General features: G+C 44.3%; 2 protein-coding genes across 4 annotated transcripts in view; one reads left to right on the top strand and one right to left on the bottom strand.

Annotated features, from left to right (window-relative positions):
* Positions 1–886: 886 nt before the first annotated feature.
* On the bottom strand, positions 887–10,667 carry Wdr53 (WD repeat domain 53). Of its 3 annotated transcripts, none has more exons than XM_005344837.3 (3): positions 10,592–10,667; positions 5,884–6,379; positions 887–1,498 (listed from the first exon to the last, which is right to left on the bottom strand). In XM_005344837.3, exons 2-3 carry the CDS (start codon positions 6,361–6,363, stop codon positions 902–904), a joined length of 1,077 nt encoding a protein of 358 aa, XP_005344894.1. In that variant the 5' UTR covers positions 6,364–6,379; positions 10,592–10,667; the 3' UTR covers positions 887–901. The 3 variants fall into 3 exon arrangements, with proteins under 3 accessions (XP_005344894.1, XP_005344893.1, XP_026642017.1); XM_005344836.3 differs by having other exon boundaries at positions 10,342–10,618; XM_026786216.1 differs by lacking the exon at positions 10,592–10,667 and adding an exon at positions 8,699–8,718.
* Positions 10,668–10,793: 126 nt separating this feature from the next.
* The window catches only part of Fbxo45 (F-box protein 45), a 16,883-nt gene continuing 12,915 nt past the window's right edge, over positions 10,794–14,761 (top strand). Inside the window, exon 1 of the mRNA XM_005344835.2 lies at positions 10,794–11,353. Coding sequence (XP_005344892.1) covers positions 11,048–11,353 — 306 coding nt within the window. The 5' untranslated portion in view covers positions 10,794–11,047. The remainder of the gene's footprint in view (positions 11,354–14,761) is intronic.

Here is a 14,761-nt window from a genome sequence, read left to right as displayed (position 1 = left end):
AGACCAGGCTGGTCTCGAACTCACAGAGATCCGCCTGCCTCTGCCTCCCGAGTGCTGGGATTAAAGGCGTGCGCCACCACCGCCCGGCCTCAGTCAAGTTCTTGAATGCTGGGATTACAAGCATGCACCATCTACCTGGATATTTTATTACTTCTAAGATTTTTTTTTAAGATTTATTTATTATGTATACAGTGTTCTGCCTACATGTGTACCTGTATATCAGAAGAGAAATCAAAGTAAGATAAGAACACAGTAAAAGTCCCAAACTTTATATGAGAAAAAATGAAATTCTGTGTAAAATATCTGGCACAATTAAGTCACTGAACAGTTTGTAAATAGTTAATACTCAATCTTTATACCAAAATTCTAATGTCACTATATGAAATATTATCCAACAATCTTCTTTTGTTCAAACTAATATGATTCTACACATGACAAATAGTTTAAAGCAAGATATTTTTTTACCTAAAAAAATAAGGTTTTCAGCAGAGAGTACAAGGTGGTTCATGCTTGTACTCTCAGAATATAGAGGCTGAGACAAGAGGATTGCTACAAATTGTTTTTTTTTAAAAATATTTTTTAGGGTTTATTTAACTTTTATTTTATGTGCATTGGTGTGAAGGTGTCAGATCCCCTGCAACTGGATCTTCAGACAGTTGTGAGCTGCCATGTGGGTGCTGGGAATTGAACCTCGGTCCTCTGGAAGAGCAGTCATTGCTCTTAACCACTGAACCATCTCTCCAGCCCCGGGTTGCTACAAGTTTGAGGCCAGCCTGTGCTATGTAGTGAGTTCCAGACTAGCTTGGGCTACAAATGTGAGGGTGTCTTAATAAGCAAGGAGGTAACAAACAAAAAACCAAAAAAGACTTTATCAGAGTTCTTATAGTGCTTTTTATTGGCCCTAAAGTTCACTTAAGGGATACAAAGATATACAACTCGTCTGATCGGCCACTAATATACTTTGCTGCCCTTTTATTTTTGTACTCAAGAGCCAGTTCACTTTTTCTCCATGTTCAATATCGAGCTTTGGCAGAATCTTTGCATGCTTCTCCTCATCCGCTCCTTGGGCGCTTGAGTTCCCACCCTGCTTTGGGCAAGCTGCTCTTTTTGCTTTCTTCCTGTGGGTGTGTTTTGCAGGACTCTTCTGTTTCTTCTCCATTTCACCGCTCACATCCCACAAGCGTATCTTTCCATCGTTCCCTCCAGTAAGCAGCAGATGGGACTCAGGCAGAAAGCAGACTTGGGATACCCCCAAAGTATGACCCTTAAATCCCAATTCTTGCTCACACTTGACTCCCATCACCCTGAAGATGCGCACCTTACCATCCTCTGCACCACAGCTGAAAATATTGCCACACGATGCCACCGAGACAGAGTGGGCTAACGCGGGGTTTAGGAGCCGACCAGGGGACTGGGGCCCTTCTGTTTCCTCTGTTTCATCCTCCTGTAAATTTGTAATCCAGACGGGTCGGGCTTTTTGAAGACTCCACAGCATCACCTTTAAACAAGGCAAAGTTACACAGTCACACAGTGATCTAGCCTTGTTGGTCAACTACAGTGCTTACTGAGCTCCTAATAAATACCACACACACTGGGTGAAGGTGGCGCACGCCTTTAATCCCAGACTTGGGAGGCTGAGGCAGGCGGATAGCTGTGAGTTCGAGACCAGCCTGGTCTACAGAGCTAGTTCCAGGACAGGCTCCAAAGCCACAGAGAAACCCTGTCTCGAAAAACCAAAAAAATAAATAAATAAATACCACACAGTTCCTGTACCATTTTAAATGGTTAAAAGCTGCTACTTGACACTAGACTGAAATACAGAATACAGAGGCAGAGGTAGGATTTACAAAGCCAGAGACTAAAAGCTGTTACTGGAAAGACACCATGAAAGTATACTTGTTGGGCTGAGGACATAGCTCAGTGGCAGAAGCATTTATTTGCCACCTGCAAAACCTGGACACAAGCCCCAGCATCACTCACCAAATTTAGAGAAAAGAAGGAAGGAAGGAAGGAAGGAAGGAAGGAAGGAAGGAAGGAAGGAAGGAAGGAAGGAAGGAAGAAAAGAAAGAGGAAAACAAACAAGCCAGCTAGCATGGTGGCACATGCCTTTAACCCTAGTACTCAGGAGGCAGAGGCAGGTGGGTTTCTATGTGTCTAAGGCAGCCTCGTCTACAGAGCCAGTTACAGACCAGCCAATGCATTAGTGAGACCTTGTCTCAAAAAACAAAATAACAACAAAACCCCTTTTTTGTATATTTCCTATTTGGTCTGCCAAACAAATTCTTGGTTTGTTTCAAACCAGGTGTGACTATGTAGACAGCTGGCTGTGAACTCACGGTGACCTTTTTGCCTGTTTGCCCAGGGCCAGGATCACAAGCATGCATCACCATGTCTAGCTCAGACTTTTTTAACTGAGTGAAAAATCTTATTTTGGGATAAGTATTGTTGTACAAGCCGGCAAACCAAGCATTTGGAGGTAGAGGTAGGGATTCAAGGTTGTCCTCCGCTATACAGTGAAACTTTACCAGGCAAATCAAAATAGCAGTACTATACTATACTATAGTAGCCCTAGCTACTAGTAATACTAGCCCTGCCTTTTATAGCATATTTAAGAATGTTCTCAAGCCCCTAAAATGTCTCACATAGAATTGGAGACAAAATGCCAAATTCTTGATGTCCATTTTTTTAAAAAAAAGTTGGGCTTTTGTTGTTGTTGTTTTGGAGACCAGGCTGGCCTTGAACTCGTAGAGATCTGACTGCCTCTGCCTCCAAATGCTGAGATGGCATGTACAACCATGTCTACCCTAGAAAGATTTATTTTACTATTCTGTGTATGCATGTGTGAGTGTGTGTGAATACCAGTGCCTCCAGAGTCCAGAAGAGGGCATTAGATCCTCTGCAGCTGAAGTTACAGACAGTTGTGAGCCATCTAACATGGGTGCTGGGAAGCCAACTCAGGTCCTCTGCCAGAGCAGAGTGAACTCTTATCAATGAGCCTTTCTTCAGCCTATTTCCAATCTATTACAGGTCACTTCTGTAGATCTCACTGCCACACCTAACGACTAACGAGTCAGTGATGAAATTTGGTATAGCCGAAGGATGAAAGAACGATTAGTCAAAACACACTACATCTGAATATTTATAACCAAGTCACCTGGCTACACAGACGCTTCTTAAAAATCAGAGGAAGATCCAACCTGAGGGTAGAGAACGCAGATTTAGGAAGGGTTTGGTCAAGACCTAGATGTAGGTTGTAGGGAAACTGTGTCCTATAAGTACAGATGGATCCTGGTGGTGACACACACCTTTAACCCCAGTGGTTGGAATCAAAGCAAGCGGATCTCTTAAGTTGGAGGCCAGCCTGGTCTACAAAGCTAGTTCCAGGACAGCCAGAGCAGCATAAAGAAACTCTGTCTTGAAAAACAAAAACACCCAGAACAATTCTATATCGAATGGTTCTGCATAGAATTTCTACAGAGGCACTGCAAATATTTTCCAGGGCTCCCTTACTATTTGGGACGTGGCCCCGCACACAGGCCATCTACTCATTCCACTGCCAGGCCCTCCAACGCTGCTATGATGGATACTGACTTTTTCCTCCTTCAGTTTTTCAAGACAGGATTTTTCTCTGTAGTCTTGGCTGTCCTAAAACTTGCTCTGTAGACTAGGCTGGCCTCAAACTCCGAGACCCACCTGCCTCTGTCTCCTGAGAGTACTGGGATTAAAGATGTCTGCCATCACCACCTGGCAAAACTGATGCTGTTGCTGTTGTTGTTTCTGAGACAGAGTTTCTCTATTTCATAGCTCTGGCTGTCCTGGAACTTGCTATGATGTAGCTCTATCTGGCCTCCAATTCACAGAGATCTGCTTGCTTCTGCCTCCCAGGAGAGGAGCTGAGATTAAAGGTGTATACCACTACTTCAAGCATAGATGATACTTTAAGTAACTCTTATAATAGAGAAAAAGCATTGAATTTGGAGGGTAGAGAATTAAGGCTGCTTCTAGGCAGGTGGTTCATCTAATAAAAATTTTTAAAAAGGAACAACAGGTGGCTAGAGATAAGGCTTAGCAGGTAAACAAACTGCTCTTCAAGAGGACTCTGGTTTAAATTTCAGCATCCATGTGACAGCTCACAACTGTCTGTAACTGTAGCTCCAGAGTACCCAATGCTCAACTCTGACCTGCACAGATACCAGGCCCAAAGCCAGTGTAATACATACATGCAGGCAAAGCATCTGTACACATAAAATGAAATTTTGAGAAGGAACAAGAATTAGGAGGGAAAAAAAAAAGAATTAGGAGGGCGTGACTAGAATGAAGACTAGTGTTGAAACAGGAGCAGCGGGGCGTCCCCAGCACCCCGGCCGCACGGCTAGCTTTACCCGAAATAATTACACGGAAACTGTATTCTTTTAAACACTGCCTGGCCCATTAGTTCCAGCCTCTTATTGGCTAGCTCTTACATATTGACCTAACCCATTTCTAATAATCTGTGTAGCCCACGAGGTGGCTTACCAGGGAAGATCTTAACCTGCGTCTGTCTGGAGTGGGAGAATCATGGCGACTCCCTGATTCAGCTTCTTTCTTTCAGCATCTGTTCTGTTTTCTCCTCCCATCTATGTTTTAACCTATGAGGGCCAGCGAAGCAGTTTCTTTATTACTTAACCAATGACCTTCCTCCATCAGACTAGTATTTGCAAAGTGAAAAGCACTTAAAAGTCCTAAGCACTCAGCCCTAGTGATGAGATCTTTCTCTTGCAGGAGGAAGGACAGTTGCTTTGGGAAAGTTCAAGCTATCAAAAAACTCTCATATTAATCCAAGACCTGTTCCTGTGAGAACACAAAATTAAACCCCACCAGCTTTCCCTATACAACGTGCTTCACGCCTCCATCTCCTCCCTAGCGGTCTCCTCTGAAGGCAGGCTAATTTGTGATGTTGGTTCCAAAGTCCAGCACTGCACACTGTGCTCTGCTTCTGGTCACCCACAGGCATTTTAAGTAACATGTTTTCAAGGTTTTCTGCTCCATCTCCAGCCCTCACATACATTCAAACCATTTAAGAGTTTCTAGAAGCTGGGCGTGGTAGCACAGATCTTTAATCCCAGCACTCAGGAGGCCAAGGCAGGTGAGTCTCTGTGAGTTCGAGACCAGCCTGGTCTACAGAGAGTTCCAGGACAACCAGGGGTGTTATACAGAGAAACTCTGTCTTGAAAAATAATGACAAAAAAAGAGTTTCTAGAGCGTGTGTGGAACAACTCTACATTCAGTACCCCCCCCTTTTGTCTGTTTTGCTGACATAAAACTACCCCTTCTTTGTTTAAAGCAATTTTTACACTCAGGCATTTGAATCCTAAGGTCTTAGAATGTCTAACGATGGGCAAAGGAAGACAAAGCGCTAATGAATAAAATAGAGTAGGTTCTGTCGGGCTAGCACTCATGGTAGTACTAAGGCTATAGTTCATAACTGGATAAGAAATGTTAGGATAGGGGGCTGGAGAGATGGCTCATCGGTTAAGAGCATTGCCTGCTCTTCCAAAGGTCCTGAGTTCAATTCCCAGCAACCACATGGTGGCTCACAATCATCTGTAATGAGGTCTGGTGCCCTCTTCTGGCCTGCAGGCACACATGCAGACAGAATATTGTATACATAATAAATAAAAAAAATATTTAAAAAAAAGAAATGTTAGGATAGACTAGAAAATACTTGTTCAATAATTTGATTCTAGGGGCTGGGGATACAGCTCTGTGGAAGAGTACACAGTAATCATGTATAGCCCCCAGTTCAATTCCCAGAACTGCCAAGGAAACCAACCAAATACATATTTGATTTTGTTAGCAAATCCTGCTCAGAAATTACCCAAGTGCTCTTTGCAAAAACATCACCTGCATATCCAGGCCGCATGACACCAGGCTCTGAGGCCGCTGAGGTCGGAAAGCCACAGAGGAACAGATGTTAGAATGTCTCTTCAGGGACCTGGTGACTTTCTTCTTTTCCAAGTCCAGGATTTTGATTGCTCCAGAGTCATCAGCAGAAGCCAGCAGACTTTCCGTTTCGTTGAGTGAAAGACAATTGATTTCTTCATCATTCACATGAAAATGGTCCAGGGCCCCTTTAAGAGACCTGACATCTAGTACACTGATGCTTTCTCCATGGGAGGCATAGAGCTTGGTGGGGCAGGAGGGAGAAAACAGGACGCTGGTAACATCATCAGCCCCTTCCAACTGCATGTGTCCTAACGGAGTCCCATCTTCACCCCAAGCCACAAGATCTCCACCCTCTGCTCCTGAAGCCACCAGCCCATCTTTGCTTGCGTTTAGGCAGAGGACAGAAGAAGAGTGTCCACTGGTCCACTTGACTGCCATGATGGCCCGCAGAACTCTGAAGAGGGAGAAAACCTGTATCAGATTTTATACCAGAACCTGAAGCGATGAGACAAATATAACAAACACTTCAAGAGTTTTTAAAGAGTTTAAAAGCTCAATTATCCCCTTGTCCTCTCCTCTCAAAAGACATTTAAAGACTAGACCTACAAAACTCTGGGTAAACATAAGCCGTGTCTATTATTTCTGCTTCTCTAGCATCGTTATGCACAGGAGACACAAATACATGCTGACTAGCAGGTGTAAGCTTTTGCAGGTTCCCTAATCTTACTAATTTTATCCTTTCTTGTTTGTTTGTTTGTTTGTTTGTTTTTGGAAGACGTTAACTCAATATTATTTATTTTTCAAAATAATTTATTTAATATTATGTGCACTGGTGTGAGGGTATCAGATCCCTCAACAGACAGTTGTGAGTGGCCATATGGATGCTGGGAATTGAACCTGGGTAATCTGGAAGAACAGTCAGTGCTCTTACCTGCTGAGTCATCTCTCCAGTCCCAATTGACTCAATTTTAAAGGTACTTTTCGCTAACTTCTACCCCAAAGCATGAGAAGTTAGTCAATGAATAGATTTTATGGTTAAGAGGGCTATTACAGACAACAATATAGTTCTGATCATTTTCTCCATAATGGATCTAGTAGTAAATCTTTTCATTAATCCTTAATTAAAGACCCAAGAACAGTACAACTCTAAGCACTAGGGGATGGGGGAGGGCACACAAGGACACTAAATTTCCAGACTCTAACTCACATGGGTATTCATTGATCACTTATATAATCAGAAAAATAATAAAGAACTATTAATGGGACTGTTAAAAAAGTTAGGAAAGCAGGCTGGAGCGATGGCTCAGCAGTTAAGAGCATTGGCTGCTCTTTCAGAGGTCCTGAGTTCAATTCCTAGCAACCATATGTTGGCTTACAACCATCCATAATGAGATCTGGTGCCCTTTTCTGACCTGTAGCAGACATACAGGCAGAATACTATATACATAATAAATAATAAATAAATCTAAAAAAAAGTTAGGAAAACCTCAAAAATGTATATATTCATCTGGGGCCACAGAGGTGGTCAGTGGTTAAGAGAACCTGATTTGTTGCTTTTGCAGAGGACTAGCTTTGGATACCAGCACCCCCACTCACAAGCAGAGTAACTCCAATCCCAGGGGATCCAGTGCTTTCTTTGAACCTCTGAGAGCACCAGAAATGCACATGGTACCCATGAATACATACTCATTCATATCAAATAAATAAAAAAATTGTTAGAATAAATACCCAGTGAGTCTTTTCACTCTAGCCAACCAACAATTATCATGTATAATATTTATTAGTGATCCAACTAGAGCCTTCAAAATCATTCAGTTTTTTTGTTTGATTGCTTTTTTTTAAGATTTATTTATTTTATGTATACAAGTGCTCTATCAGCATGTACGTACGCCTCCACACAAGAAGAGGGCATCCAATCTCACTACAGATAGTTGTGAGCCATCATGTGGTTGCTGGGAATTGAACTCGGGACTTCTGAAAGAGCAGTCAGTGCTCTTAACCTCTGAGCCATCTCTCCAGCCCTCCAAAATCATTTGTTTACTTGGTCTGTAAAACATATCCAAAGACCATTATCATAAGTGTTAAACAAGCCAGAACTGGTAGCACAGCACCTATAATCTGGCTGAGGCAGGGATTTTGAGTTCTCGGCCACTCTGGGCCACATATTGAGACCTTTGAGGGGGAAAAAGGGTCAAACACTCAGAATGCTGTGGCAAATGGCTATGGGGAAAAGGTTCTTAAAAGTTAAGTCAAAACAATCTAGACATGGGTTGTTTGCAATCCACTGTTCTTGGTTTTCTGCACTTGGACTGGACAACTAGTAGAAATAGGTTAAGGTCAATATTCTCTCTCTTGTTTACCAAGTCAGTACATTGGCCTTTTCCTGTGCAGTTGCTTAAAAGGGTAAAGCACAGAGTTTACTCATATCCAATTATGGATTACTTTAATTAGATAATAGGTCACTTCCTCTAACTCCCGATGAGATCACGGAGTGCATAAGAACAAAGTGAGGTATGCTAAGAGTGTTTTAGTAAAGGGTGGGATGCCACAAGGGGCAGTTCTGAGCAGGTAGAGTGCATAATGACATGGGCAAGGGAACAGGTGTGGCTCATAAACAGTAGGGGAAAAGACTGGTAACAAGAAAACAAGAGAGAGTGAGAAAGGCAACCCTTTTCTGCTTTGAGATTACCCTGATGTTAGTTGAGTGGAAAGATGCCACTAAGTCATCTGAATAACGGGTAAAGGACAACAGCCAGGCAAAGGTGGCACATACCTTTAATCCCAGCACTTGGGAGGCAGGTGCAGGTAGATCTCTGAGTTAGAGGCCAACATGTTCTACAGAGTGAGTTCCAGCACAGCCAGGGCTACACAGACAAAGTCCGTCTGGTGGTTGCGGGATAGAGAACAGAATGATATCATTAGATCCTTCCAAGACAAGATAACAATATGTGATAAATGATGAATGATCTCTACTATCAGTGCTTTTCTTCAGTCACACCTTTATTTATGGATTTAAGTGTACAAGCCTCGGAGAGAGGGAGAAGCAGAAACTGACTGACTCTGTTATACCCAGTTTGGTCCCAAATTCCTGGCTCGTGTGGTCTCTCACCTGAGGTTCCCAGGCAGCCAGAGTTATAGACTCTTTGTACCACAGTGCCTTGTTCATGCCTTTCTATCTCATCGTTCTGTGTAGTTCTTTCTCTCCTTTTCAGATCTACCAGTTAAAGGAAACGTAACTGCCATTCAGACAGAATCTGGCTCATCACCCAGGAACCACGGAGAAATGGTCATTACTGTGATAGTCAACACTTTCTCAAAGATTTGGGTTTCCTAAAGCGAGTCCTGATGTGGACAGACTGAAAAACACTAAGACTAGGAGACTGTGGCATTGGCACTGACAAAACAGACAAGCATCTGGGCTACTTAATTAGGTGAAAGACGTTCTGAGGACGGGATCGGCGAGTAACAAGCATGTAATTATACCAGAGTAGGGAAGTAGTTGCTGCCCATTTGTTTTTACTAAAAAACAGGAAGTGAATTACACATAGGTGGATCTCAGGCAAGACTTCTTACTACATAAGGATTGCATGACACCGAGTTGACTATTGAGCCTGTGAGCCCTAGTATAATAATCACTCAATAGAGAATTATAAAGCCAGATTAAACCTCTTACCAGGCATGCTCACCCTGTAGTTCTTCTTTTATTTGACTTTCTGTGCATGGCATGTACATCTCAGGCATGTACAAAACCAGAAGAGGCCTTGGCTCACCTCAAACTGAAGTTACAGGTGGCCTGGAGCCTCCACCTGGGTGCTGGGAATAAACCCAGGTCCTCCCCAAGGGCAGCAAGTGCTCTTATCGGCTCAGCCATCACTCCAACCCTCTATTATTCTTTTTCTAAGTACTCTTTAAATTTTGGAAACGTAGTATGACTAAATAATGCAGGATTTCTTTTCCTCCCTGAAAACCATCATTATGCCTCCACTTTAATCTCCCTCTTGGGACTGTTTAACAAATTAAAACAGAACACAAAACACATTTCCTTAATCTTTTTACTAAGAGATGGATCTGAGCACACTATATGTTGTCCAAAAAGATTGTGACATTTACTATTTAAATGACACTTTGGGATTATCTAAACTTGTTTTTCGCCGCGTATTTACGAAGTAAATTTTGTCACCTTACTTTTAGAAAGGAGTACTGGTACAGATGTTCGGGGAGTCCCTACGGTCCTGTCCCCCAAAAGACTGGAGTGTTTAATCCTAATCCTAGCACTCGGGAGGAAGAGGCAGGAAGATCTCTGAATTGAAGGCCAGGCTGGTCTACAGAGCTCGTTCAGGACAATCAAAGCTACACATAGAAACCGTGTCTCGAAACACCAAAAAAATAAAGTAAATAAGTAAAATGCTATCTAACCTGATCAAGACAAGAGGTTCTCAACTGCCCAAAGGTAAAGAAAATGGGTCCAATAGAAGTAAAGGTGCACGAACTAACTGGCGAGCAAAAAAGGAAAGTGTCGTGCACAAACTGGAGATTGAGCAGGAAGCAAATGAAACAGGAAACTCCGTAGGAAGAGAGGCCAAGGAGAGCCTACTCAAGGCCATTAGTCGAAAAAGAGAAAAAAACTCTAGAGAGTAGATCGAACCCACTGGCAACAGCCTCATACCTGGGCTTCCCGTTCCCGGCCGGCGCCTAGTGATGACCTCACATTCAGCCTCCAATCCCGTCAAGTTTAGGGAGCGAGGCGCCTTCGCGGAGCAGTCACTTCCGGGCTGAGAGGCTCGGCGAAGGAGCTGGGCGTGCGCCCTTGCTTCTTGCCCTCAACCCGCATGGCGGATCCCGGGGTGCGTCGCGGGGAGGCCGGGCGAGGCGGGTGGTTCCGGCGCCCGCGCTGAGCGGCTACGAGGGGCGGGGACCCGAGTGGCCCGCGCGTCTGCCCTCAGTGAGGCGGGGCACGCGGCGGACGCCCCCGGGCAGGGGCGGGAGCGGTGGAGGCGCCACTGGCCCGAGCTGAAAGGGGTGGTGGAGCGTGCTGCTCCGATCTCTAGGCGAGGCTTGGCCTCCGGTGCCGAGACGGGGCGAAGCGGCGGCAGCGGCGGCCCTCGGGCCGGCTGGTGAGGCGATGGCGGCGCCGGGCCCGGGGGCTGGAGCAGCTTCGGGCGGCGCTGGCTGCGGGGGCGCTGGTGCGGGCGCGGGTGCGGGGTCCTCCGGGGCCGGCGGCCGACTGCCCAGCCGGGTGCTGGAGTTGGTGTTCTCCTACCTGGAGCTGTCCGAGCTGCGGAGCTGCGCCCTGGTGTGCAAGCACTGGTACCGCTGCCTCCACGGCGACGAGAACAGCGAGGTGTGGCGGAGCCTGTGCGCCCGCAGCCTGGCAGAAGAGGCTCTGCGCACGGACATCCTCTGCAACCTGCCCAGCTACAAGGCCAAGGTGAGGGAAGCCCGGGCCACGTCGAAGCCCGGCTTCTATCCTGCCCGCCGTTCTCGGGGTGTATCTTCTAAGCTTGAGTCAGGTGTCTCACCTCATCATCCCGCCTTTCCACGGGTTCAGCCAGTCAGTACCGTCCTTACCCCTCCTCTCCGTAAAGGTCTTTTCTTTGCATTGAAGTTCTGCTTCGTGAGCCACCTCACTTTTTAAAATATTAGGTGGCTTTCCATCCCTGATCTTCAACACTCGTTCTACTTTCGACTGTCTTACAGGTGGACCACCAGCCTTGATTTTCTGTTTTCGCGGCCTCCAGATCAACTTATGACATTAGTCCATCTTGGTTGCTTTAAAATGGGTTTAGTTGCCGGGATCTTTGCGTTCACCTCAGCTTTTCCAAGCTCTGATTAATAAGCACATTTTCTTTCATTCTTTGTGCCGACGTTCTCATACAGCGGCAGTATTTAACGCTTCCAAGTGAGTTTGGGCTTATGCATCTTGCTAACTAATTTGCAAGGAAGAGATTTTAATAGAACATCCTTCCATTGGTGCCATATAACTCCTAAAGCTGCCTTGTGCTACTGTTATTGATTACTTCCTTGATATCTTTTTCATAGTTCTACCCAGTTGATGTTTCTTCTGTTGTATTTATCATCTAAACGTTGATTGCTATTTTTCTGGGTTTTGTTTTGGTATTTTTTTTCTTCCATTCCTGTGTCTACATGACAGAATTAGAATGCTAAGTAACAGGTTGTGGCAGGACCAAGGATTCTCCAGCCCAGACAATGGTCCTCGGGTTCAAGTTCATTTAGACAGATAGTAGCTCTTTAGAATAGCAGTCATCAACATATGTGAAGCCGGGTGTGGGGCTGCACACCTTTAATCCCAGCACTCCAGGGCCAAAGGCAGGGGCATCTGTGTGAGTTTGAGGCTAGCCTGGTCTGCATATCGAGTTCCAGGACAGCCAGAGCTACACAAAATAAGAGACGCTGTCCCAAAACAAAGCAGGGAGCATATATGAGAGATGATAAAGTCAGATCTGGAATATGGCAAGCATATCCCTTTTTAATGCTATATGCTAGTGAGTGTCAAAGTAATTTTTCATGTGAAATAGATACACTATTTCTTTCAATATATGTATTATAAATATGTATATACACATATATTATGTCTACTTTGGAGGCAGGGTCTCACTATATAGTTCAGGGCAGTCTCCAACTTGCCACTTTTCTGTCTCTTTGAGAGTGCTAGAATTATAGTATGGATCACTGCTACTGGTTTATTTTATATTAAAACAAGTTTTAGTGTGATAAGAGAAGGAACACTGCTGTTGAATATGTCAATTATCAGATAGTCTTTTTTTTTTTTTTTCCTGAGACAGGGTCTCTCACTAGCAACCCAGGCTGGCCTAGACCTTAACGGAAACCCACCTGACTGCCTTCCAATGCCTGAGATGCAGGTGTGACCACTCTTAGCAAAATATTTGATGCGAGTGTGTGAATTCACAAATATGTGAATACCAGTACCCACAGAGTCTAGAAGACAGTGTCATCTCCTGGAGCTGGAGTTACAGACAGATGCGAGTTACCCCAAACGCATGCTCACGCACGCACACACACACAGACACACACACACACAGGCACGCACGCACGCACACACGCTCGCTCACACCAGGAACTGAACTTTGGTACTCTGGAAGATCAGGGAGGTTTTCGTTTGTTTTGTTTTGAGGTTTTTTTTTTTCTTTTTTTTTTTTAAGACAGAGTTTCTCTGGGTAACAGCCCTGGGTGTCCTGGAACCTGCTTTGTAGACCAGGCTGACCTGGAACTCACAGAGATCCACTTGCCTCTGCCTCCTGAGTGCTGAGATTAAAGGCATGTGCCACTACCACCTATCTAGAGAGCATTCCTAAGCCCTTGTTTTTCTTGTTAGGTAAAAGAACATCATTTGCCAGGATTGTATTTGTGTAGTATAGATAGTCAGTGGGTATTAATTGTATAGTAATTTAGAGGAGAGTGTAGAAGGTTTCAATATTGTCCTACTTTGCTTCATAGTCAGTGTTTTTAACTTTAAAAATTTGGCCTCTGTGGGTCTCTGTTCAAGGCTAGCCAAAGCTATGTAGTAAGATCCCTTCTCAAGAAAAAAAAATTAAAAACTGTCCTTTAAGATTTATTATTTTTGTCTAGCTTAAGGCTTCTAAGCTTGATATGGTGGTACATTGGGAGACTGAAGCAGGAGGAGCAGAATGAATTTGAAGCCAGCGTGGTGAGTTCCAGGCTAGCCTGCACTACAAAGTGAAACCTTATTTTAAAAAACAAAATAAATGAATACATTTTTGTATTTACTTATGATAGTTACATTTACATGAGTCAAGATTGAGATAAAAGGACAGGAAAGACAGCTTAGTAGGTGAGTTGCTTGCTGGGTGAGCATGAGTACCTCAGATGCCCAGGCTGACTGGAAAAGCTAGGCTGGGGTGTATCCGCAACCCAGCACGCGGGGCTTGAGCCAAGTGGCTCTCGAGCTGTCGCTGGCCAGCTGGGTTAGCCAAAATTGCAAGCTTCAGGCTTAGCGAGAGGCTTTGTCTCAAAAAATAAGGTGCTGAGCCAAAGAGGAAGCCATCCAGTGTTCACATCTGGACTCTGTACACATACTCACACACCACACACAGAGTTCACCTAGCGTGCAGTAGATAATGTATCCATGTGAGCTGAGCATCAGTAGAAGTAACCTGTCTTCCTTTGCTGCTGTCCCACTGCTACCCAGGTCTCATCCTTGGAAACCACCTAAATTGATACTAGTTTTGTATCTTTCCAGACAGTTTCCTTAAGTTTCTAATATTTTAACTTTCTGCTGTGTGTACTGCAGCTTCAGGGTGGACTTGTACTTATCCTGGGGTTTAGGTGAATATTCTGAAGATGGAAGGTTAATGTAATTGTAGGAAGTACTCAGGGAGTCTGAAGTCCTTAGAGGAGGGAAATGTATGTAACACATGGCACACATTGCTCCTTAGTGTAGTGTAGGAAGTTCACTGGAAGGGAAAGAGTTGAGTGGAGAATTAGAAAAGGTTTGACATGAAGATGATACTAAGCTGAACTTTAAGATGAGGTAAATTTGAAAATTTTATGAAGAACTCTGAACAGAAAAACATAAAGGGAAAGCAAAAATGCAAAGTCTTACCAACATGTGCCTTATGGGGATTATAGTCTATAGAAGGCATGCACATATGCATGTGCAAGCCTGCCTGTGTTTCTCTTTTTCAGTACTGGGGATTGAATACATGCTAGCTACATCCCCCAGCCTGAGGAATAGATGTTAATCTGATCATTGCAGTTGTGAACTGCACTGGTGAGTATTGTGAGTGAGAGTTACACTGTATTCCAAGTGTCAGTAATGAGAGTTACACTGTATTCC

Source organism: Microtus ochrogaster, chromosome 2, assembly GCF_000317375.1.
Source record: "Microtus ochrogaster isolate Prairie Vole_2 chromosome 2, MicOch1.0, whole genome shotgun sequence".
Lineage (NCBI taxonomy): Eukaryota > Metazoa > Chordata > Mammalia > Rodentia > Cricetidae > Microtus > Microtus ochrogaster.
The sequence above is the reverse complement of the archived record's forward strand: the minus strand, read 5'-3'. Positions and strand labels throughout refer to the sequence as shown.

Bases quoted from the DNA above. Each gene is read 5' to 3' on its own strand.
- Wdr53 (XM_005344837.3), bottom strand. From the start codon at position 6,363: ATGGCAGTCAAGTGGACCAGTGGACACTCTTCTTCTGTCCTCTGCCTA. The intron at 1,499-5,883 runs GTGATGTTTTTG...CCTTGTTTAAAG, and splicing joins CATGCGGCCTGGATATGCAG to GTGATGCTGTGGAGTCTTCA.